Source organism: Cebus imitator, unplaced genomic scaffold, assembly GCF_001604975.1.
Source record: "Cebus imitator isolate Cc_AM_T3 unplaced genomic scaffold, Cebus_imitator-1.0 Scaffold91, whole genome shotgun sequence".
Taxonomy (NCBI): Eukaryota; Metazoa; Chordata; class Mammalia; order Primates; family Cebidae; genus Cebus; species Cebus imitator.
In genome coordinates this window covers 2,840,118-2,865,517 of record NW_016107406.1, presented here as the reverse complement: position 1 = coordinate 2,865,517, position 25,400 = coordinate 2,840,118, and the positions used below count along the sequence as shown (strand labels likewise).

At 45.9% G+C, this 25,400-nt stretch overlaps 2 protein-coding genes across 8 annotated transcripts in view; both read right to left on the bottom strand.

The window, feature by feature from the left end:
- TTLL4 (tubulin tyrosine ligase like 4) overlaps positions 1-3,624 on the bottom strand; it is a 44,377-nt gene extending 40,753 nt beyond the window's left edge. For all 4 annotated transcript variants that reach the window (XM_037740848.1, XM_017535169.2, XM_017535172.2 and 1 more), the window contains exon 1: positions 3,375-3,624. The gene's annotated coding sequence lies outside the window, so the exon portion shown is untranslated. The remainder of the gene's footprint in view (positions 1-3,374) is intronic.
- A 6,894-nt stretch (positions 3,625-10,518) lies between these two features.
- Positions 10,519-25,400, bottom strand: part of STK36 (serine/threonine kinase 36) — a 28,226-nt gene continuing 13,344 nt past the window's right edge. For 3 of the 4 annotated variants that reach the window (XM_037740838.1, XM_037740839.1, XM_017535160.2), the window contains exons 12-27: positions 23,871-24,050; positions 22,832-22,929; positions 21,887-21,992; positions 20,029-20,179; positions 19,613-19,740; positions 18,979-19,083; positions 18,504-18,602; positions 18,329-18,417; positions 17,985-18,048; positions 17,681-17,791; positions 16,046-16,120; positions 15,435-15,609; positions 15,039-15,186; positions 14,648-14,795; positions 13,297-14,043; positions 10,519-11,382 (exon numbers count right to left, since the gene is read on the bottom strand). In XM_037740838.1, coding sequence (XP_037596766.1) covers positions 11,239-11,382; positions 13,297-14,043; positions 14,648-14,795; positions 15,039-15,186; positions 15,435-15,609; positions 16,046-16,120; positions 17,681-17,791; positions 17,985-18,048; positions 18,329-18,417; positions 18,504-18,602; positions 18,979-19,083; positions 19,613-19,740; positions 20,029-20,179; positions 21,887-21,992; positions 22,832-22,929; positions 23,871-24,050 — 2,568 coding nt within the window. In that variant the 3' untranslated portion in view covers positions 10,519-11,238. The remainder of the gene's footprint in view (positions 11,383-13,296; positions 14,044-14,647; positions 14,796-15,038; positions 15,187-15,434; positions 15,610-16,045; positions 16,121-17,680; positions 17,792-17,984; positions 18,049-18,328; positions 18,418-18,503; positions 18,603-18,978; positions 19,084-19,612; positions 19,741-20,028; positions 20,180-21,886; positions 21,993-22,831; positions 22,930-23,870; positions 24,051-25,400) is intronic. The other variant, XM_017535162.2, reaches the window with a different exon arrangement.

Below are 25,400 nucleotides of genomic sequence, written 5' to 3'. Positions count from 1 at the left end.
AAAAAAAAAAAAAAAAAAAAAAAAAAAAAAAAAAAAAACAGCTAGATGTGGTGGTGCATGCCTATTTATGGTAAGAGGGTCAACCTGAGCATGGGAGGCTGAGACTGCAGTAAGCCACAATCATGCCACTGCACTCCAGCCTGTCTTTGAAAAAAAAAAAAAGAAAAAACCTAAGATGTTATTTGCCTTTTTACTGTACTGACCTTTCCACTGATAGTGCAAAAGCATTAATGAGTAAAACTGCTGGTGACTTAGCATGAATCAAGACAATGGCACCAAGTTACATTCTTCACCACTACACACTTTTCCACCACATAGTGAAATGATACAGGCCAGGTTTACTTGATTACCCAGTGTAAATTATATTAAATCTCAATCCTTGAGTATGCTCTTTAATATTCTGTGTGATAAAATGTGAAGGACATATAAGACATTTGTGCTGTATACAGAACGTGTTGATAAAGCACTGCGTGATTGTTTGAATTGCAGGATTTTTCTGTGGAACACCATGTTTACTTGAAAGAATGAATGACAAGTAATAGTTATTCAGACTTTGGTATTTGGCAAAGGTTCTGGAAAATGAAACAAAGTAAGCCTGTCACTTCAAGGAAAACAACTGACTATACTTGTTGCCAATGATAAAATGTGAGCTTCCCAAAAAAACCAGAATTTTGGCAAAATGGTAACTGCCACTGTGAGTTTAACTGCTTCCTAATACTTAACTACTTCTCTGAAGAGACTGTGGTGATAATATGATGTTTTTGACACTATATAATAAACTGTGACATGGAGATCTGCATAACTCAGATTATTTTCCAAACAGTCATGCCTTACATAGTGTTTCAGTCAACAGACAATCCCCATAGAAGACAATGTCCTATAAGATTGTAATTCCATATTTTCTCAGTAACCTTTTCCATGTTTCAATGTTTAGGTACACTGTGTTGCAACTGCAGACAATACTCAGCAGCCTGACCAACTAGGTAAAACCCCGTCTGTACTAAAAATACAAAAATTAGGCCAGGTGTGTTGGCAGGTGCCTGTAGACCCAGCCACACAGGAGGATGAGACAGGAGAATTGCTTGAACCCAGGAGGCGGAGGTTGCAGTGAGCCAAGATCACGCCACTGCACTCCAGCCTGGATGATGGAGCAAGACTCCATCTCAAAAAAAGAAAAAAAAGTAAAAAGAAAAATAAAAAACCCTCCACTTCGGGAAGCCGAGGCAGGAGGATCACTTGGGCCCAGAAATTTGAGACCAGCCTGGGCAAGACCCCATTACTACTAAAAATTCTAAAAAATTAGCCAGGTGGGTGGCACATGCCTATAGTCCCAGCTACTCAGGAGGGTGAGGTGGGAGGATCGCTTGAGCCCAGAAGTTGGAGTTTACAATGAGCTATGATCATACCATGGCACTCCAGCCTGAATGACCTCCTGGGTTCAATGCATCCTCCCACCTCAGCCTACAAATAGCTGGGACTACAAGAGCACGCCACCTTAGTGTGTGTGTGTGTGTGTGTGTGTGTGTGTGTGTTTATTTATTTTGTACAGAAGAGGTTTCACCACATTGCCCAGGCTGGTCTCAAATTCCTGGGCTCAAGCGATCAATCAGCCTGCCTCAGCCTCCCAAAGTGCTGGATTTAAAGATGTTAGCCACCATACCCGGTCTTAAAATAGGTATTAACCATCTTACTGAATACCACACACTACACTAAAAGAAATTTCTTTAAAACATTTTACAAAAGTTTTATCCAAAATAACTTAAAAACCCCATTGTCCCAAAAGACATTCCCATTACATTTAACTGTTACATTCTTTTCAGAACATGCTAACAAGGAACACACTTTACACTAATGGGATTGTGTATTGGGCAGCCTTCTGGGTTGGAAGGTAACTTAAATCACTAAAGGAGGTGTTCCTGAAAACAAATATCTCGGTTTGTATCTAGGACATTTTTACACTCAGGTCAATACACCATATTGGAAAGTGTGAGGGATTTGCCACTTCCGCTTTTTTTGTAAGGGCAGTTTTAGAAAAAAAGTTCATTGGGAAGCTGAGGATCTGGAAATGTATTTATCTAAAGCTAGACTTGCAAGTGTATCCCTTGGAAGTCTAAAACCCTGATTACTCTAGCTTGGAAACCACTCCTGGGATATAGTTCTAACTCAGCAAAACATCCGAGGCCCTTTGTCATCTAACCCCTATTAACTTCCCTCTTTCTATTTGTCACTGGATAGCTCCCTCCAAAACTAGCTCAGGTCTGTCAAACTATTTCCAGTTCTCTTTTCAGGACTTGCTGTATTTTTTCTAAAGCCACTGTGTCTAGAACGTCCTCCCACCTCTTCATTCCCAGAAAACACTTGATAATTTTTCAAGGATTGATTCACTCCAATTAGTAAGTAGCTGCTTTCTGAGCACAAAGTGGGCGGTTTTAATGCAAACAGTATCTCAGTATTCAGTGCAAGAAACAGATGGATGGGATGGAACACTGTCCCAAAGGGTCCCCCAAATGCTTGATTGGCTAAGTCAACAGGTGCTGAAGTTAAGGAATAGGTGATTTGGAGTATCTGAGAAAGCAAAGACAATTCCATCAATGAAGGATTAAAACATTTCCTAGATCCAGAATGAGAATGTGAAGACCAGGAGAAATGGGAATAACGTCGTTAAAGTACAGATTAAGTATCTCCTGTTCTACCACACCACAGTATGGCAAATGCTCATGTACTTGATTAAAATCTCCTAGACTATAAATTCCATGAAAACACGCTTGTGCTATTAGGCACTCTATCCCCTCAATCCCTTCCATTGTAGCAAGGCTCATTAAATATTTGTCAATGTTAACTAAAAATTGTTTAGTGACTGATTAAATAAAGGAATGGATGAACGAACAATTAAAGTCCACAGGATCTCAGATCCTGTTTGAATCTGTAGAGTTTAGGAATGTATTCCTCTACAGATACTGAGGATGGGTAAGTAAAAAAGTAGATTCACGTTAAATTCGGCCCTGGAGCCTGCGAGGAGCTTGGACTCACACCCAGAGAGAATCTAAACCTCAGCGCAGCGGGACAGAGGAGGCAAGAAGGCCAGGATGAGGGGATGGAGTAGGGTTCGGGCACACGGAGGCGAGGCCGACTGAGTTCGCAGGGCGTGGCATAGGGGAGAAGGACTCCGAGGAGGCGAGAAGTCCCGGCCGGGTAGGAGGCCGCCGCTCTCCGGCCAGCCGGGAGAAGAGAGGTGGCGGAAGGAAGCGGGGCTGGGGCGAGAGTGGCCGGAGGGCTGGCGACCCGCGCGAAGGGAGTCGGGTACAGGGAGGTCGGGAGCGTGGGACCGGCGGAAGGTCTGCGGTCGGCTCCCCTGGCTTCGCAGCCGCACTCACCTAGGGCATCCAGCTTCGCCCAAGCTCGACACCAGCTCCACGCTACTTCCTCCCTCGGCCTGCTGGGCTAGCAGGCGGCCTCAGGCGCCCCTAGCAACCACGCACTACCACGCGTGACCCGCGCACCCGGCCGCCAGCGCCAGTGCCGCCTGCCATACACTGCGCGCGCCCCCAGCGGACAGACAGAGGGTCTAGAAAAAGCCGGCGAGAGCCAAGAGCGGGGAGTCTCGGGGGTTGTGGGGCCCGTGGGGGCGGGGCGTCACTGGCGTCGCGCACGCGCAGTCTTTTCAGTATGGTGGGATCCAGCGAGCGGAATTCTGGGAGATGTAGTCCCGGGGTTAAACCTCTGAAAGGCTCCATTCTGAGAATCCAGGACTCTCCCTTTCTACTCTGATGTCACCTAATCCCTATGGACTCTTTTATTTTTTGGAGACAGAATCTTGCTCTGTCGCCCAGGCTGGAGTGCAGCGGCGTGATCATAGCTCACTGCGAACTCGAACTCCTGGCTCAAGCGATCCGCCCGTCCCCAGCCTTCCGAGTGGCTGAGACTACAGGCACGCCACCATGCCTGACTATATTTTTTTAATTTTTTGTTAGGACAGGGTCTCACTATGTTGCCCAGACTGGTCGTAAAGTCTTGGCCTCAAGTAATCCTCCTGTGTGAGCCTCCTAGTCGCTGGGATTACGACGGGAGCCCCCACACCTGGCCTGGACTGCTTCTTTGGTCTTACCTCAGTTCAAAATCAAGGAGCCCAGGCTCTGTTGAAGAATTTCTACTAAAAAGCCTTTGAGTTTGACCCCAGGAAAGGGAGGATTGCCCAATTTCACTCTGCCTCTCACTAACCAACCCTTCCCTAACCCCAACCCACCCAGCAGGGCAAAATTAAAACCATCTACCTGCTTTATGACCTTCAAGTGTGAAAGTTAGGAAATACTCAATTCCTTACCTCGTTAGCTCCCCAGGCAAGACAGATCCTGCCTGTCTCGGATGTCCGTAGACCTGACAGATTTGGAGATCTAAGAAAGCTGGCCGGCCGCAGTGGCGCACGCCTGTAATCCCAACACTTTGGGAGGCCCAGGAGGGCGAATCACAAAGTCAACAGATCGAGACCATCCTGGCCGACATTGCGAGACCCCCGTCTCTACTAAAAATACAAAAATGAGCTGGGCTTGCTGGTGCGCACCTGTAGTCCGAGATACTCAGGAGGCTGAGGCAGGAGGTGCTTGAGCCCTGGAAGTGGAGGTAGTAGTGAGCCAAGATCGCGCCACTGCACTCCAGCCTGGTGACAGAGCAAGGCTCTATCTTCATTAAAAAAGAAAAAAGCCGGGCGCGGTGGCTCACGCCTGTAATCCCAGCACTTTGGGAGGCCGAGGTGGGCGGATCACGAGGTCAAGAAATCGCGACCATCCTGGCCATGGTGGAACCCCGTCTCTACTAAAAATACAAAAAAATTAGCCGGGTGTGGTGGCACGTGCCTGTGGTCCCAGCTACTCGGGAGGCTGAGGCAGAAGAATCACTTGAACCCAGGAAACAGAGGTTGCAGTGAGGCGAGATTGCGCCACTGCACTCCAGCCTGGTGACAGAGCAAGACTCCATCTCAAAAAAANAAAAAAAAAAAAAAAAAAAAGTAAAATTAAAAAAAATAAAAAAGCTGAAAGATGAATGGATCTTTCCTAGGCAACCGGCTACAGAAATAGAAATAAAGGAGACAAAGATTAAAACTAATCTCATGAAAACAATCTGGACCAGAGCAAGGATTTCAATAAATAACTTATTTAGGCAACAGTCGCAGATGGATGCTAAAACTATTAGATGTTTATGGAAGAATTTTGCACTGAAGGATGTACACTGAAGATTACCTATATGTACTAATCAATCTTAGATCAAGAAACATGGGACAGCTGTGCATGTTTCCTGATGTGATGCAATTGTACAGCAATATTTATGAAGTATAGTATATTTTTGTAAAAAATAAATAAATAAAAGTTGAGTGAATCTAATCAAGTTTTGGCTGTAACTTCCAGTTTACAGGAAATAAAGAGAAACAACTGAATAACACTACAAGAAAGCAATCAGAAAAATCCAGCATGTGGGCCAATGTACAGAATAAATGACTTCTTCCTTCAACAGTTTCAGGGTATAAAAACGAGGGGAGATGTTTTAGATTATAAGAGATTTGAGAAATATATTCAAGGCTGGGTGCGGTGGCTCACGCCTGTAATCCCAGCACTTTGGGAGGCCAAGGCAGGCGGAACACGAGGTCAGCAGATCAAGACCATCATGGCCAACATGGTGAAACTCTGTCTCTACTAAAATACAAAAACTTAGCCATGCATGGTGGTGCCCACCTGAAGTCCCAGCTACTCAGGAGGCTGAGGCAGGGGAATTGCTTGAACCCAGGAGGTGGAGACTGCAGTGAGCCAAGATCACGCCACTGCACTTCGGCCTGGTGACAGAGCAAGACTCCATTTCAAAGAAAAAAAGAAGAAGAAATAATATATTCAAATGTTGGCCAGGCACAGTGGCTAACACCTGTAATCCCAATGCAATAAGGATCACTTGAGGTCAGGAGTTCGAGACCAGCCTGGGCAACATGGTGAAACCACATCTCCACCAAAAATTACAAATATTAGCCAGCCGTGATGATGCATGCCTGTAGTCCTCAGCTACAAGGGAGGCTGAGGCAAAAGTATCACTTGAACCTAGGAGGCAGAAGTTACAGTGAGCCAAGATCGTGCCACTGCATTCCAGTCTGGATGACAGAGCAAGACTCCATCTTGAAAAAAAAAAAAAAAATATATATATATATATATATATATTCAAATGCAATGAATGCCCCTTGTTTGGGTCCTGATTCAAACAAACTGTAAAATGACATTTTTGAGACTGAGAAATAAAAATTCTAAGCCCCGCCCCAACCAACTGAATGGCCCCCCTCTTGGCTAAGGGGACACCAGAGCAACCTTAAAAACCGAGTTCCTGGCTATAATGAGATGGGAGGTCCACCACGTCCGGCCAATAAATTTTTAAAAGGAATACAGTACATACAGCCAAAATGTTGATGATAGTAGGGCAAAATGCTGATGACAGCTGAATCTGTAGGATCAGGGTCTGGGGGTTTATTATGCCATTCTCTCTACTTTTATACGGTTGAAAACTTTAAGTTCCCCACTACCACCAAAAAAGTTAAAACACATACGTGCTCATACATAGAAAATCAAACACAGGCACAAATCCTCAAACCTTCTAGACATTGCCTGAATTCCAGGCATTACACAAAACGTTTACTCCAAATTCTCTTAGTACTGTCAGCCCCTTGTACAGTAATTGCTAGATGTAAAATTGTTGATAATCCTTGATCTAATCCTTTAGATTGAATGCTTTCAAAGACACGGATGTGTTTTCTTGTTTCCACATAAAATGACCAACTATTGCTTTATGTGCTAGGCAAAAAAGTTTAATTTTTTTATAACAAATTGTTTAAATACCAGATAAGAATGATATTTCATCTGATTGTGGTTTTGATTTTTTTTTTTTTGAGACGGAGTTTCACTCTTGTTACCCAGGCTGGAGTGCAATGGCGCGATCTCGGCTCACCGCAACCTCCGCCTCCTGGGTTCAGGCAATTCTCCTGCCTCAGCCTCCTGAGTAGCTGGGATTACAGGCATGCACCACCATGCCCAGCTAATTTTTTGTATTTTTAGTAGAGACGGGGTTTCACCATGTTGACCAGGATGGTCTCGATCTCTTGACCTCGTGATCCACCCGCCTCGGCCTCCCAAAGTGCTGGGATTACAGGCTTGAGCCACCGCGCCCGGCCGGTTTTGATTTTTTAAATAATTTTAAAAAAATTATATTTCAAACTAGTATTGTTTATTTGAAAAAATAAATAATTCTTACATAAGGTAACTCCCCTTAGTTTATCTTTTAGGAAAACAATCTAGATTTTAAAATACTGTATTTGCCTAGACAGGTATTTATCCAGAAGGCAAGAGTGTGGATGACCGATTGCCTGGGAATAGACACAGGAGATTTGAGCAACAGAATTTACAAGAAGAAAAGTGCTTCTAATGTCTTCATCTATCCAGAGCCAATGACCAATTTAAAGGAAATATGAAGAATACTGTAATGGAATAAATGACATCCCAATATATAATCATCCAAATCTAATGTGAGGAAGCCTACTGCTCAAATGATCTGGTTTATTCAATCAAATTGTACCTCCCAAAAGTAGAGGGAAGTGTTTTATATAAAGAATCTTGGACCAGGCATGGTGGCTCATGCCTGTAATCCCAGCATTTTCGGAGGCTGAGGCGAGTGGATCACCTGAGGTCAGGAGTTCGAGACCAGCCTGACCAATAGGGTGAAACCCTGTCTTTAACAAAAAGAATCTTGGGCCGAACACAGTGGCTCACACCTGTAATCCTAGCACTTTGGGAGGCCGAGGCAGGCGGATCACTTGAGGTCAGAAGTTCAAGACCAGCCTGGTCAACATGGTGAAACCCCATCTCTACTAAAAATACAATATTACCCGAGTGTGGTGGCACATGCCTGTAGTCCCAGCTACTCTGGAGGCTAAGGCAGGAGAATCACTTGAACCTGGGAGGTGGACATTTCAATGAGCCAAGATGGTGCCATTGCACTCCAGCCCAGGCAACAGAGCGAGAATCTGTCTCAAAAAAAAAAAAAAAAAAAGAGTAGACATGTTAGCTGCTCAAGTAGTGACGGAGTACACTCAACCAACCTCTCTACCTTTGTGTGTGTTCAAAAATTTCCAACTAAAAGACAACATGTTCAAAATTGAACTTGTTCCAACCTATTACTCCATTTCAGTTAATGGCAATTCCATTCTTCCAATTGCTCAGGCCAAAAATCTTGGAGTCATCCTTGACTGCTTTCTTTTGATTATACCCCCACATCCAACCAGTCAACCTGTTTGTTCCATGTTCAAAATATATTCAAAATCTGACGACTTTCCCACTCCATTGGTATCACCCCAGTCGCCATCCAGGACGCCACTGTCTCTTGCCTGGATTATTATTACAATAACCTCCTAACCGCTGAGCCTGCTTCCCATCCTCCCCTATCTCCATAGCCATTCACAAGACCAGAATGAAGAGTGATCATTTTAGGATGCAAGGTAGATCACATCATTCTTTGTTCAAAAGCCTCTGACCGATGCCTCCTCCATTCAAAGTAAGAGCCCAAGTCTTCACCAAGGTCTACAAAGCCTGCAACATCTGGCCCCTAACATTACCTTCCTGTCTCATTTTCTACTATTATCTGCCTTCTTTACTCACTTCATCCAAACTGGTTCTTCATAGCTCCTCAAACATGCTTTCATCTCAGGGCCTAGGCTTTTCCCTCGAGCAGCTGCATGACTCACTCCCTCACCTCCTTCAAGTCTTTTCTCAAGTGTCACCTTTTAGTGAGGCCTGCCCTGACCATCCAACTCAGCATTCTTCATCCCCTTTCCCTGCTTAATTTTTCTCCGGAGCTCTTATCACCTTCCTACATACTATATACAATTTACTTCTTTTAATAATTTCACTATCTCCCCAACCAGAATGGAAACTCTATGATAGGCACTGTTTTATTTCCTATGCCTAGAATAGTATCTGGCACACAGAAAGGATGAAAAAAATATACATTGAAGGCCAGGTGCGGTGGCTCACATCCGTAATCCCAGCACTTTGGGAGGCCAAGACAGGCAAATCACAAGGTCAGGAGTTTGAGACCAGCCTGGCCAACATGGTGAAACCCCATCTCTACTAAAAATACAAAAAATTAGCTGAGCATGGTGGCAGGTACCTGTAATCACAGCTACTCGGGAGGCTGAGGCAGGAAAATCACTTGAACCCAGGAGGTGGAGGTTGCAGTGAACCGAGATCACGTCATTGCACTCCAGCCCAAGCAACAGCATGAGACTTTGTCTCAATAAAAAATATATATATGTGTTATACGTTATATATTTATTATACATATATACACACATTGAACAGAATTGAAATATTTTGGATATGAAGAAATTATGGTGTTCCCTAGAAAAATATTACTTTTGCTAAAGTGTCAACACAGTGGACAATAAAGATGAGGATTAAACTAAATTTCTTACCAAAGTAAGGGCACTAGGCCAGGCACAGTGGCTCACACCTGTAATTCCAGCACTTTGTGAGGCCGAGGCCAGCAGATCATGAGGTCAGAGGTTTGAGGCCAGCCTGACCAACATGGTGAAACTCTGTCTCTACTAAAAATACAAAATTTAGCTGGGCATGGTGGCACGCATCTGTAATCCCAGCTACTCAGGAGGCTGAGGCAAGAGAATCACTTGAACCTGGGGGGCAGAGGTTGCAGTGAGACTCCATCTCAAAAAAAAAAAAAAAAGTAAGGGCACTTTACTTGTCCTTCATTTCTAAAACAACTGAAATTTAAGGAAGGACAAAAAGGAGTCTCCTTAAAACTTATGGATGGAGAAATAAAGGCCCTGGAAGCTTGTTCTAAGCCATCCAATGAGTTAAGATTTTCCAATACTTCCAATTAGATTACAATTCTAACTAACAGGTCTGACTAAAAGCCCTTTCTGGTAAATTGTACAATCTCTGTAATAGCTACCCTTCTAAAGCAGCTTGGATTCCCTACACATTAGAACTCCACTAAATATTAAAACTAGTCACTAAGTCTGAGTAACCCAATTTACTGCTCTGTTTAATCCTGCCCTTTTCTATTTCAGCTCCACCAGCCTTGCCTTGAAAGTAGGTAACTGGCCGGGCATGGTAGCGCACACCTGTAAGCACTTTGAGAGGCCGAGGCGGGCGGATCACGAGGTCAAGAAATTGAGACCATCCTGGCCAAAATGGCGAAACGCCATCTCTACTAAAATACAAAAATTAGCTGGGCGTGGTGGTGTGCGCCTGTAGTCCCAGCTACTCGGGAGACTGAGGCAGGAGAATTGCTTGAACCTGGGAGGCAGAGGTTGCAGTGAGCTGAGATTGTGCCACTGCACTCCAGCCTGGTGCTTGGTGACAGAGCAAGACTCCGTCTCAAAAAAACAAAAAAAAAGAAAGTAGGTAACCATATGTAGTTCATCTAGGAAGGAGGAAATTGGAAGGCAAGAAAAGATATAAATAAGCTGCCAGATCAGGATCTTGTGTGAACAGGACACCAGCACTTCCAATACCACATAGAAGCTAAAAGACAGGTTGAGCCTCCCAACACTTGTCCTGGGAGCTTCAAGTATGGTGAGGCACAATTTTTTATTAAAAGAATTTACAAACAGAACTACCAAACACACACACACACACACACACACCCACACACACACACACCCCAACCAAAAAAGATACACTCTCCACCCCCACATCCCCCAATAGGAATGTTGGTTAAGCACTGAGGAATCCCTCAATAACAGACTGATGGCATTGATCCCCACAGCCTAAAGCTGAGACAGGCTCTGTCTTCATCGTTGTCCTGGGGCCAACACATCTAAGGCAAAAATCTGCTGGGAGGATTTAAGGAGCTCTAGAAAGGAAAAGATCTTTCAGGTAGAGGTTTTTCCACGAGGCAGGTCCCTAAAGTTAAAGGCACATTATTGGAGAAAAGGCCCCTAGATGTAGAGAGGAAAGGAATCTTCTCTGGCACCAACAGCAATAAAATTTACTGGTTGAAATCATGCTGAATCTGGGAGAAGGAAGAAGCTTTAAACATAAATCTCTTCTAGTTTCTTGTTCTCAGTAGAGTTGGCAGCTTATCTCTTTTCTAGTCTCTTTAGTTCTCGGTTGAGTTGGTAGCTTGTGTAGTAGAATAAGGAAGAGTTGGCAACAGCAGGGCAACCAAAGTTGGAGGCTGGACCCCAGGAATCTGAAATCACATGCTATAGGCTGGCCTCAGGAGGTCAATGAGTTTCCTGCAGTGTTTGGCAGAGGCAGGCCTAGGACTGCTGTGTGGCAGTGACTGATTCCCCAGAGAGAGCAAGGCTAGTTTCTCACTGGCACCCAGGGACACCAGTACCTGTAGGATAGAGAACAGATGATAGAACAGGACATGAGGCTTAGAAATGGTGGTGTCTGGGATGGATGCAGAGGACTTTCACTTACCCAGCAATTCTTACTCGAGAAGAGGAAGAAAAAGGAAATGGGCTCTTGGGGACTTGGAATAGACTGAATGGGAGAAGAGAAACCTTGGAGACAGGAATCATCAGGACCAGAAGTTGACTTCCATTCTCTTTGGTTATAGACCATGAAACCAAGGCACTAAGGGACACATTTACTTGTCCCCAGGAAGACTTAATGAATGCAGCTATATCTCACAGTAAGCCAAAAGGTCTAATTCTTAGCCTTCGATGTAGACCAGTGGGTTCTAACGTCATTACCACCAAGAATCCTAACAATTGTTTTCCCCATGGATTGCAAAAGATCCTTATAAGATCTTTACCATGCTGTCAAATTTCTGTTCTGCGTGAACTTCCCAATGTTATCACTTCGAGATGTCGTAATTTGTATTACCATATGTAGATGTGTGATTTCCAGTTGCCTCTTTTTTATTTTTTTTTGGAGATGGAGTTTTGCTCTGTTGCCAGGCTGGAGTGCCGTGGCGTGATCTTGGCTCACTGCAACCTCCAACTACCTGGTTCAAACAATTCTCCTGTCTCAGCCTCCCTAGTAGCTGGGATTATGGGCATGCACCACCACACTCAGTTAATTTTTGTATTTTTAGTAGAGATGGGGTTTCACCATGTTGGCCAGGGTGGTCTCAATCTCCTGACCTTGTGATCCACCCGCCTTGGGCTCCAAAAGTGCTAAGATTACAGGCATGAACCACTGGCGCCTGGCCCTTTTTTTTTTTTTTTTTTTTGTGACAGATTCTCCCTTTGTCACCCAAGCTGGAGTACAAAGGCATGATCTCCGCTCACTGCAACCTCCTCTTCCCAGGTTCAAGCAATTCTCCTGCTTCAGCCTCCCAAGTAGGTAAGATTACAGGCACCTGCCACCACACTCAGCTAATTTTTATATTTTTAGTAGAGACAGGGTTTCACTAGTTGGCCAGGATGGTCTCGAAGTCCTGACCTCAAGTGATCCGCCCACTTCAGTCTCCCAGAATGCTGGGATTACAGGTGTGAGCCACAGAGCCTGGCCTATTGGGCTCTTTAAATACTGAAAATTGCAGCCAGGCAGGGTGACTCACGCCTGTAATCCCAACATTTTGGGAGGCCAAGGTGGGTGGATCATTTGAGGTCAGGAGTTCGAGAACCTGGGAGCAGCTGAACCTGGGAGGCAGAGGTTTCAGTGAGCTGAGATCGTGCCACTGCACTCCAGCCTATGTGACAGAGTGAGATTGTCTCAAAAAATAAAAAAGAAAAAGAAAATTGTGCAGAAGAGACAAGATAAAGTAGTGGTTAAGAGTATGGGCTCTGGACTCAGACTTCTGAGTTCAAAAGCCCAGGCCTACACACTGTCCTTGTAACTTGGACAAGTTATTAAATTATTTGTGCCTGTTTCCTCATCTGCTAAATGAGGTTAATAATAGTTTAAACCAGATAATAAAGGTAAAATGCTTAGCATCATGCTTTTCTCATGAGTGCTAAAAAACAACATAGCATCTTCATGGCACACCGAGTAAAACTCCTCTATCTCAGCATCTCTTAGTCTTCCCCCAACTCCCTCCTGCACAGCCACTAGAAGAGATCAACTGTGGTCCTTGAGATCTCAGACATTTCCCAGCTCAATGGAGCCCTCTTCCAGCTCTCTTCCCTTCTCCAGGGCAGAAATGGTAACTGGAAAACTCACTCCAAGACACTATCCCTGGGAGAAACACGGCATAAGTTTCTGGATGTCCCGATTCCAATTCCTTACAGATGATCTCAGAGAAATGTTGTGAACTCTAGGGGCCCTGATCATCATGGTTCATAAGCCCTGTAGGGTATACCTGATGGATGCCAGGCTCCTGTTGGAGGCTCCGGAGGGCAATGAGGGCGGCTTCCTTCACATTTGGCTGGGGGTCTCCACATGCCATCTCTAGGAGCCGCTGGGGTACTTGGCACTGTAACAGCTCCTCTCCCAACCCTTCAGGTCCCAAGTTGCCGAGAGCTGATGCAACATTGCGCCGGATACCAGCTTGAGGATCTCCAAGCAGCTGGGTCATACTGGGCACTGCAGCTGCCAGGGAAGGTCCCAGAGGACCAGCCTGGTAGGCTGCATTGCCTACAGCAAAGCTGGCACTGCACCGCACAACAGGATCCTTGTCTCCAAGTCCCAGCAGCAGAAGGCTGAGCAGTCCAGTCTGGCTCTGCAGTGCCCCACGCAGGGCCATGCTGTCTTGGAGCAAGTGGCCCAGGAGCCTGTAAGTGTGTGCCCGCACAGAATTCTCTGAGTGGCCCAGGAGGCTGCGCAGGGGCCGATAGGATTCATCAGAGCCAGCCAGGAGCTCTTGGATAAAGGACAAGTGGCTGGGAGACAGGACCCGGACGGTGTGGGCCAGCAGGGAGAGAAGGTCAGAGATCAGCAGTGGCTGGTCACTCAGGAGGGCAACTGAGAGAAACGAGACAATGGTTCTAGAGGAGGCAGCCACTGTGTTCACAAACTGATTGAGAGAGGTGGGGTCCGTGAGGGCCAGGCGTGTGAGGAGGCTGATGGGCAGCTCCACTTGCGTCAACGGAAGATGGTAGCAGCAGACCTGGGAGAATGGAAAGGGTGGGTGAAAGGAATTCAGGGAGAGGGAGAATACATGCAGCTAGGTAGAAGCCCAAAACCTGGGAGAGAAAAGTCAAGCTATGGTGAGAAATGCCACAGACAGCTGGAAGTCCTGCCCCACGGCACTCCACATGAGACATGACATGGAGACTGAGAGAGCAGGTTCTTTCCAAGATCATTCCTTACTTTGCACGGGCTCGTTATCTGCCTTCAAAGACCCACTGTGAAAAAACAAAAACCAAAAAGAAACAACAAAAGAACAAAGACCCACTGTGCAATGCCAATAATTGCCAGAGACGTGATTCCTGGCCAAGGACCTGAGTCTCCAGTGCCTAGACCAGATGTTCTCCCCTCTGAGTACCAACAGAACCAGGTGACGGACTGATGGGGAGGAGGAGGCACCAACCCAGCTCCCACCACATGCCTCTGCACAGCCCTGAGTATTGTCTGCACGCCAGATTTTGAGTCAAGCCAGGTGCTCCACTCTTACAGTGGCCTGGAAGAGCCCTAGAGCTGCTGGGAAGTAAATTAGAGGACACAAGGTTGGCTATCTTCCTCTTCCACCTTCATACTAGCTGCCCAAGTACCTGCAGCAGATGGGCTGGAACTTCTGAGTCCCTGAGGTCAGCCAAGACACCCATAAGGAGGTCAGCATCCACATCCAGTGCAAAGGGGAAGCAAAGGAGCTGGCAGACAGCGAGTACCACGACAGGGAGAAATTCAGATCCATGAGGCCTAAGGGGAGGGATGTAGGAGACTTGGTCTTGTTTACTTAACCTTTATCATTCTTCTCTCCCTCCTCAAAATTCCCTTTCCCAGCACTCCTTCTACAATCTTAGCCAGTACTTTGGTTTCCAGTCTAAACCTGATCTCATCTTTCTTGCTTCATTGCTCAATCTGTCAGTAACTTCTTTCCTGCCTTCTTCTCTCTCCCTCCCCATTGCTAACTCTCTGGCTCTTCTTCAAGCTCAAACTCACGCCTGGCGCAGTTGATTCAGGAAGCTGGGGTGAAGCAGATGCTTCAGGATGGACATAAGGATACTTCCATGCTGGGACAGGTAGCTCAGGCATAACTGGGGCTCCTGGGTAAAGGTGACCATGGCCAGGCTCAGCAGGGCTGCCATGCCTGGAAACACCAAAAATGGAGACCCAATGGAACAGGCAAGAGGCCCAGATACCCCTGCTTCCCTCCAGCTCCCAGGGCTACACCTATTCAGTCCCTTCCCCAGCTCAGAGCAGCTCTGTGCATATACTGCTTCCTGTCCTCAGGTAGAAGCAAAAAAAAGAAACCTCTGTGGGTTAATCCACTTCTGGGCTGCCTCCTCTTGAAGAGACATCAATGCACTCCCACAAAGGATACTGATAGAAAGATACCCTGGGGAGAAATCAGTGTCCAGTCTGGCTCTGGGCTTGGTGGACTGGATAGCGAAAGCTCCCCTTCCTGTGCAGATGCCTCCTCAGGTAGCCTCAGGGCCATGGAGAAGCGACGCCATAAAATGGTCCACATTTCTGAACTGGCCACATCCCTGATTAGGCTAGCCTTCCCCTGCTAGAGGAAAAAGTGAAAGAGGGTGGGGGGGAAAGACAGAAGTCAGGAGTCGAAATGCTTTTATTCATTCCTGTCCCCAACTTACAAGGAAAGGAAGACCCAGAAATAATTCCTTCTACTTTCCCACCTAGTATTTCTCTGTTGTCTTATTTCACTTTCTTATTAAACCTTAACCCTCTGACCTGGCAGCTCATGTGTATGTCTGCTGAAACCCAGGGAATTCATTTTACCCCCCACTGGATCCCAGGGGATGCAGCTGAATGGTTTCCTTCAAATGGTCAGTACTGAGGGCAGGCAGGGAAGTTCCAAGGCAATCACAGGCAGTGTTTGAGAGGAGAGGCTGCGGGTTGCTTCTTCATTCCTCTTGTCCAGAGACTCCCCAAAATGCCCAGTTCCTCTCTCTTTACTTCTCATCCATCCCAAGATCCATCTGTACCTCAGTGAGGAGCTGCAGCAGAAGGATGAGGAGGCCGTCATAGAATCCACAACTACCTGGTGGAGTCAGCCGAACCTGTCAGAGAGAAACAGGAAGAATGCGGATGTCTAAGAGGAATGGGGTGGCCGCTAAAACCAAGGCAGGTCAGTAGTGGTGCCATGGAGGAAACACATTTGAGAGCCAACCGGAAGGTAGAATATATGTGACCTAGGGGAACCATTTGGATGGGGGAATGATGGAGAAGAGGGAGCAGTCACTGATGACTCCCAAAGTTCTGACTTAGATTCCTGGATGAGTGTTAGTGCTATCACTAGTGATATGACCTCTCTGAAGGGTAACTTTGTCTAGAAAAAGCAGATGAGTATTTTTATATTGGTGTGTCTATCTTTCAAGTATGTTGTGGGAAAACATGTGAAAATGCTTTATAAATTATAAAGAATTCGGCCAGGCACGGTGGCTCATGCCTGTAATCCCAGCACTTTGGGAGGCCGAGGTGGGTGGATCACGAAGTCAAGAGATTGAGACCATCCTGGCCAACATGGTGAAACTCTGTATCTACTGAAAATACAAAAATTAGCTAGGTATGGAGGCACACACCTGTAGTCTCAGCTACTCAGCAGGCTGAGACAGGAGAATCACTTGAACCCCGGAAGTGGAGGTTGCAGTAAGCCGAGATCGCACCACTGCACTCCAGTCTGGCGACAGAGCAAGACTCGTCTTAGGACAAAAAAAAAAAATTCTACATATATAAAGGATGACAGGCTGGGTGCAGTGGCTCACGCCTGTAATCCCAACACTTTGGTAGGCAGATCACTTGAGGTCAGGTGTTCGAGACCAACCTGGTCAATATGGTGAAACCCCATCTCTATTAAAAATTGAAAAAAAATTAGCCAGGCATGGTGGCGTGTGTCTGTAATCCCAACTACTCAGGAGGCTGAGACAGGAGAACCACTAGAGCCTGGGAGATGGAGGTTGAAGTGAGCCAAGATCACACCACTACACACTGGGTGACAGAATGAGACTCTGTCTCAAAAAAAAAAAAAAAAAGATGACAATAATTTGATTACGAAATCTATTCTTCCTTTTAAGAAATGAACGAAAGACGAGTTCTAAAGGTTCTAAAAATGAAAGGAAAAGTCCTGGGAAAGGAGAAAGCAGAAAGAAGTCTACATGATGGACTGTGTGCCTAAAGAATTCACAGGATGTCAGCCACCTTTTCCATCTGTTAAGAAGAACAAGTGGGAAAAAGCAGAGTGGAAACCACAGTCAGAGGTGAAGAAATTATGCATCAGGAAGGACTTTGCCAAGAGCATGAGCTTCTGGAGGAGGGGAATGAAGCAGGCCGGGTTATCTCATTACTCAGAAAACTCAGGTTGGTCACTTCCTCTTCCCTCCCTTCCGTCACTCTCTAGAAGCCCTGTATATTAAAAAGAAACCTAAAGTCTGGATCAATCTGGGCTCAGAGGGGCCTATTATCTGGGGACAGAAATCTAGAAAAAGAAGCGCTCCTTGATTCTTTTTCCATTCCTCAGCTTACTCTAGGCTTGCTGGCATTTCAGTCTTTTCCCCTTGAATGCAGTCCTAGTGTCTGACTCAGAGAAAACATTGTCTGTGCCCTCCTTGTGGAGGCCTCACCTCTGCAGGGGCAGACAGGGCATGTGTGGCTGCAGCCATCCATTCCATGGGCTGGAGGTCAAAGGTCACCCCTTGCTGACCAAGCTGTCCCAGTAGACAGGCTGCTGCACTCTGTGGGAGAGGTAGAAGAAAAAGAATGTTCAAATCTAAATGGCATTCAGGACAAGCAAAGAGGATTTATGTCTCTGTCCTGGTCCAAAAGAATGCCTCCAGAAACAGATACAAATAGGATAGTGACTCCCCCACTTCACAAGAGTTTGTTGCTAGGGTGAAAAGGGGTAGAGGGTAAAGGCTAAAAACTTACCACAAGAGAGACGACATGTGAATGGGTAAAGAGAGTAGCAACGTCATTGCCTAGCTTCTCCATTCTGGAATAAAGAGATATATCAAGGGATGCAGCAGTAGTAAAGGGGGTTGGTGAGCGGCCTTCCCTCTCCCTTGCATGGCATTCTTCACCTAGGCTGCGTGTCTACCTCCAAGGCATGAAGTTGATGGGAGTCTAGGTCTGTTCTTTGTAGAGAAAGCTTCACACTCTCTGTCCCAATTCCTCCTAAGGATAAGCTATAGGGTACCATTCCCCATATGCTCTGTGAGGGTTAGCTATGTGAGTAGAAGACTTCTGTAGAGAGACCCTACCTTATGACTCACCCACAAGGCAGATTTTGGAGCCGAAAGACAAGAAGGGAGAGGAAGTAGAGTGCCACTTCAGTAGACTCTTCCCAATCTACTACTTTTACCTACAAGGGAAACCTAAGATATCAGAACAGCCTCTGGCTGAGACAGCGAGGCCACCAGGCGAAGCCCACCTGTGCTGCTGGCTTACCTTGCCCTGAACCAACATGAACAGGGACTCCAAGGCCAGGGGCTCCTGCCCCAGAAGACGGCACAGGCGGTCACTGACAAGGCAGCAAGAGTACAGAACCTGAGGGAGCGGGAAGGAGTCTTGTGAGGCAGAGCAGGCCCCAGGCTCCAAGAGTGAAGGCTCAGCTGCAACGCCGGCCAGCCCCTCAAAAGATCTGGTACCTGCACTTGGGAGTGTGAGAGAACCCCCTTTTGCCTCTTGCTGTGAGATAGTGAGACAGGGACCCTTCTTGGTTCTGCTGAGGACTTACTACCAGTGGGATGTTCTCAGTTGAACAGATTTAAAAGCAGAGAGGGGTCTTCCAACAGGGGTCTCTCAATTGGTCTCTCTCAGTCTCTCTCTTAGTCTCCCTCTCTTGGTCTGTCTCTCTGTCTGTTTCTATGTCTGCCCTGGGAGTTAAAAATAAAGCTGTGATGGCAGGAGTTATGAGAATTACCTTGAGAAGGTGCAGGCACAGGGTGGGATGCTGCAGGCCAGAGATGAGGGATGGCCTGAGCTGGCTGCTGTCTTCAGTTAGCTGATTTGCCAAATGCCAGCAGACCTACAGAGACATACCTGAAGGCTCAATCCTGTCCTCATTATTACAACCCTATTCTTTACATATGTCCAGTTGATCAGAACTCTCAGTCTCTTGCTAGTCACTCTTCTCAGATTCACCAGAAACCTCACACCCCATTCTATTCCCAGTCTTCATCACCAATAGAGAGCCAAAAGTCATGGCCTAGTTTGCCCCCAGGGGAGGCAGGTACAGCAGAAAGGATTTCTGGCCAACAGAGGGCAAGAAAGCTGAATCCTGAGGCCTTGAGGAAGCATCACTGGAGGCTTCAGATCAGCTGCCCCACCACCTGGGCAGTTTATCACTGTGCTCTCTCCCACACCAACTGGCCACGGGCTCTGGGATTCTGGCTATATCGTGTTCTACAAGTGACCCAGGGTGGGAGCATCTGTTTCTGGAAGTACTAAAGGAGTGGCTTAAAAGCTTGTTTTTCTGCCTTTCTGAAAAACTGGGGCCAACCTCCCTAACTCCTCTGGCAGTAGAGGTGAGAGGAACAAGCAATTGTAGCTCAGACCTGCTCCTTGGCATCCCAGCAGTCAGGCAGTCCCACAGGAGCAGTGCATATGGCTGCCAGGGCGGACGCAGTGGCTCCTGGTAGATCCTCACTTTGCTCTCGCAGTGGCCGACTCACTTGTGGGGCTCCTATGGAGAAGGCAAAAAGTGACTCCACGTCCTGGGGCTCTTGCCCTAGAAAATAGCACCAGTACTCACTGACATGGCAGCAGGAGTAGGGGGCCTAAGGGGGTTGGAAGAATGCAGGATGAGGTCTGGTTGTTTACCTCAGATCCCCATTCATCCTCTCAGTTCACAGTTACTTATTGAGCGCCTACTAAATGCCAGGTGCTATCTAGGTGATGGCAGTAGAAAGAGCAGAGCCTGACCTATGCAACAAATAAGTCCAGAGAAGCCCCCCTTCCCCACTCTGGTTACCTGGGGGAGTGTGGACAGGGAGTTGTAGAACTGTCAAGCCATGAAGGAGCCCATCCAAGACAACCTGCTGCGTAGTCAGCAAGCTGGAGTAAAAGGCTTTGGAGATGGCCTGGCTGTTCCCATCCATGGCTTCACACAGGACAGTAAAGCACTAAAGGAGACAAGGGCAGAGGTAGCATCAGGACATTAGAAGACTGGGCTTAGTGTAAAAACCAAGAAACCCTGAGGACCTGAGGAAAGAGGACAAAAACCGAAGCAAACAGCTGTCTAACTCTAAGCATTCTTCACACCAAAAATGCATTATAACTGCCTTCATTCATGCTTCAAGGACAACATTTTAGGTGTCAATCCTTCCATTCTCTGATCAGCTGCTCCCTAGATGATGTTTCTCAAAGTGTTTTTTATTATAGACCATGAACATAAGAATTCCTAGGGGTCAGGCGCAGTGGCTCATGCCTGTAATCCCAACAGGGGGTTGGGAGGCTGAGGCAGGTGGATTGCTTGGGCTCAGAAGTTCAAGACCAACCTGGGCAACATGGCAAAACCCTGTCTCTACTAAAAAAAAAAAAAAAAAAAAAAAAAAGAGCCAGGCATGGTGGTGTGCACCTGTAGTTTCAGCTACTTGGGAGGCTGAGCAGGTAGGATTGCTTGGGCCCAGAGGGTGGAGACTCCAGTGAGTCAAAGTCAAGATCATGCCACTGCACTCTAGCCTGGGTGACAGAGAGAGACTCTGTCTCAAAAAAAAAAAAAGGAAAGAAAAAAAAATCCTTGTGGCCAGGTGTGGTGGCTCACACCTGTAAGCTCAGCACTTTGGGAGGCCAAGGTGGGCATATCACCTGAGGTAAGGAGTTCAAGACCAGCCTGGCCAACATAGTGAAACCCTGTCTTAAAAAAAAAAAAAAAATCCTTGGGATTGCTGGGTCCCTCCCAACTCAGTCCTACTGATTCAGAATTTCAGGAAGTAATTATTCCAAACTCCCCATTCTACTCATGGCACATGACAAGAGAAGTGCTGGCCAATAACATGAATCACTGCTGGCCAAAATTTAGGTTAGACAGTAAAAGCTTTCTGACTTGAAAGGGTGAGGGATATTAAAAAAGGACGTTAGACCAGGAAAGTCTGAATGAATGCTAAAGGCAGGAAGGTAGTCCAGATCTGTTCCCAATTGCCAGTTTCAACAATGATCAGGAAATTGTTAACTTCCTTACACATATATGCTCCTGTCTCCTCTGAGATTAGTCAGAACTCAGCTATTTTCTCATTCAATCCTCCATTCTCCTGTCCCTTACCTCCAGGATCTAGGGAAAAGAACTGCATAGTTTACTAATCCTCAGGACAAACAAGGTTGGACAATACTAGATGATCTGTGGGTCTCTGCAGGAAGTATTTCTATTTGTGGTCCCCTGAAATATGCCAAACTGCTGAAAGTCACTCAGCCTTCATATATTCTTTCTGTGTGGAATTCCTACTTTCTTGCCTCATTTACATGGCAAACTGCAATGTATTCTTCAAATCCTAGCAGAGATAATTTCCTTCTTCGAGATTTCTTCTTTGATGCTCCAAATAGTGTTAACTGCATCTTCTTCATAAAATACAGTGCTGCTCTTGTATTATGTGCAAAATCCTAATGCACTTTTCACTGTCATCCTTGATCACTTTACCTCTCCCCTATTAAACTATCCCAAGTCCCTTGAAGGCAGGCACTTTGTCTTACTCACATGGCATATGACATGGTAGGAATTCAACAAATGTTTGTTGTATTAACTTGATCTGACCCTATATAGTCATAAGAAAGGGGACGGGAGAAACACGGGAAAAGATAGGAGGCACAGAAATCTGGAAGTGGGAGCAGATTACCATCAGGCTGTCCCTCCGCAAAGTCTGCTCAGAGTCATCTGGTTGGGCCAGCAGTTTCCCCAACAGGTCCAGAAAGAGGTTGGCAGCCTCCTGAAACACCTGTAGGCTGGGGGTAGAAAATGAGCCCATATGTCCTATCTCTCTACTAAAAGTCTGGATGTGGTAAATGGGTCAGTTCTGGGCAGGTAGGAGAATCTCTGCAAAGGGAAACATCAGAATGTTCCTCGCTTGCTACACACACACACACACCCCAGAATGTTCCTCCCTTGCTACACACACACACACACACACACACACACACAAACCAGAATGTTCCTCCCTTGCTACACACACACACACACACATATACACACACACACAGACACAACAGAATGTTCCTCCCTTGCTATACACACAGACATATCAGAATGTTCCTCCCTTGCTACACACACAGACATATCAGAATGTTCCTCCCTTGCTACACACACACACACACACACACACACACACACNGCTACACACACAGACATATCAGAATGTTCCTCCCTTGCTACACACACACACACACACACACACACACACACACATCAGAATGTTCCTCCCTTGCTACACACACACACACACACACACACACACACACAGCCTCCAAGCCCCTTCTTTGCCATTTTTCTTTCTTTCTTTAACCCACTTGGCTTCCTGGAATAAGTTATTCACATCTTGACCTTTCCATTTTAGGACCATGGTGACTTGCTGACTCTTAGAACCTGTAAATCTTGAGGCCAAGTCAGAACTGTCTTGGGGTCCTTAAAAGGAGTATGGGGGCCCCTGAGCTGATTCCTAAACCTGGAACAAATCACAGCTTCTTCAAAATTGGCCTATTCCTAAAGGGGAGGGATGCATGAGGTAGAAACAGAAGCCAAACTTGCCAGCAGTGCAAAAGCGCCTCTTATTCTACTCTTATCCTACCTGTCACCCGTCTGGCTCCTCTCCAGATTGAAGGTGCAGGCAAAGTAGGCCTGAATCACAGCCATCAGGTCCCGTAAGAAGGTCCCATACCAACATTGCTGCCCAGGAAAAGAGACGAGAGTAACGGCAACATGGAGGATGGAAATAAAGAATAGAAAAAAAAGTAAAAGGGTGTAAGTTGATCAAATAGAAGGGGACAGAAGAGAAATATAGGCAGAGAGAGAAGATCTAGAGGTAACAAAGAATCAGTCAATGGCCTATAAACAGCCTGGATTAAATATGTCTTGTTTGGCCTGAATAGCATTTTGAAGTATAGGAGGTTCTATTTTTCAAAAGTCTTTTTCTCTAAATTCCTTAAAATCATCCAAGATTAACATTCACCAACAGGGTCCAGCTGAGGCCCTATTAAGCATCGACACTGACTCTGAAAGGTCCCCAACCTCTCAGCCCAGCTGCAGTAGGACACAGTAGGGGGAAGTGGAGGTTTGGCCCCAAACACACTGAGTCTCAATCCCAGCCCTTCGACTTGTTATCTCTGTGACCATTTACAAATCAGTGACTGTGTATGAGTTATCCCTGAATTTTTGTACTCTGCTCTGTAAGATCAGGTCAATGAAGTCTAGGATCTAACATTTCAAAGCATAGTGCTCTAAATACTTAAAAATTACACAGAAAAATTCGGGTTTCTTCTTTTTCTTGGAAAACTAGGAGATCTGGCACACCAGGCCCATATTTCCCTGTGGCAACAATGGGCTGGAGCTGAGGAAAGGATTCCTCTACTCCTTTAGAGTAGGCATGTGATCTCCAGTTCATCATATTCCCCCACTACTCATATAGTCATACGCAGAGCCTACTTTATGGCTGACATTATCTGCTAGCCCCAAAAGGCATTGAGTTTGTAATTAATGGTATACTAACCAGAAAGAGGAGGAAAGAAAATAAAAGGCAGTCAGCTCAAAGAGGGATGGCAATCTACAGGAGAGAAATCCAAGAAAAAGAACCTCCATGAGTCTTTGGAGGCTCTTGGCCTGGTGCTTACCTGCTGGAGGCTGTTGCTCTCCTGGCTGTACCTAAGTAGACTCAGCAGCAGCCCAGGCATCCCTGCCTCCCGGCAGAAAGAATACAAGGCAGCAGAGTCACTGCAGCTGGAGAGAAGACTGCTCAGGACCCGGAATGCAGGCAGGATGTGGGAAGCACCCTCCAAGATGCCTTTCAGGATCTGGGTGACATGAGGGAAGGAGGCAACAATTGATATTTTCTTTTTTCTTTTTTTTTTTTTGAGATGGAGTCTCGCTCTGTTGCCAGGCTAGAGTGGAGCGGTGTGATCTCGGCTCACTGCAACCTCTGTCTCCCAGGTTTAAGCGATTCTCCTGCCTCAGCCTCCCGAGTAGCTGGGACTACAGGCATGCGCCACCACGACCAACTAATTTTTGTATTTTTAGTACAGATGGGGTTTCCCTATGTCGGCCAGGATGGTCTCGATCTCTTGACCTTGTGATCCACCCACCTCAGCCTCCCAAAGTGCTGGGATTACAGGGGTGAGCAACCGCGCCCAGCCTACAATTGATATTTTCAGAGGTAAAAGAAGGAGATATATATATACTAAGTGTCCCTAAGGAGCTGGCAAAGCAAACCAAATGCTTGCATTCTTTGCTTTGCAGGTCTAAAACACAGAGAAAGAAAGCAGGGAAACAGGGGAACTGTACAAGGGAAGAAGACAACAGATAGTCAGGTTACCTGACACAGAACACCAGTGACCAAGGGGCAGGGGCCTCTCCTCAGGATCTCTGTCAGACTAAGTGCCATTCCTATCTGCCCCCTCCCTTCTCCAGCCATTCACCTTAAAAACAAAACACATGTGCACTGCACATGCTTCTGAAAATTCAGAACAAAGCATATAAAACAATGTTATTCAACCACAGAAAGATAAAACATTATTCAACTCTAGATTAGGGTTGACAAACTATGGCTCACAGGTCAAATCCAGCCTAACATTTATTTGTATACAGCCTGCATGCTAAGGATAGTATTATATTTATATTTATTTATTTTTTGAGATGGAGTTTCACTTTTGTCCTGGAGTACAATGGTACAATCTTGGCTCACTGCAACCTCAACTTCCTGGGTTCTAGCAATTGATCTGCCTCAGCCTCCCGAGTAGCGGAGATTACAGGTGCCCACTACCACAGTCAGCTAATTTTTTTATTTTTAGTAGAGATGGGATTTCACCATGTTAGCCAGGTTGGCCTCAACTCCTGACCTCAACTGATCTGCCCACCTCAGCCTCCCAAAGTGCTAGGATTACAGGCATGAACCATCATGCCTGGCCAGTATTATATTTTTTAATGGTTATTCTTTAAGGAAGAACATTTACACCAAGTGTTTTATAAGATGCCATCAGCTATTCTAAATGTTAGCATTTGCTCATTTAATATTTACAATAACTCTGTTAAGTAAATAGAATTAGCCATATACACACATATATATATATATATATATATATATATATATATATTTTTTTTTTTTTTTTTTTTTTTTTTTTTTTTTTTTTTTTTTTTTTTTTTTTTTT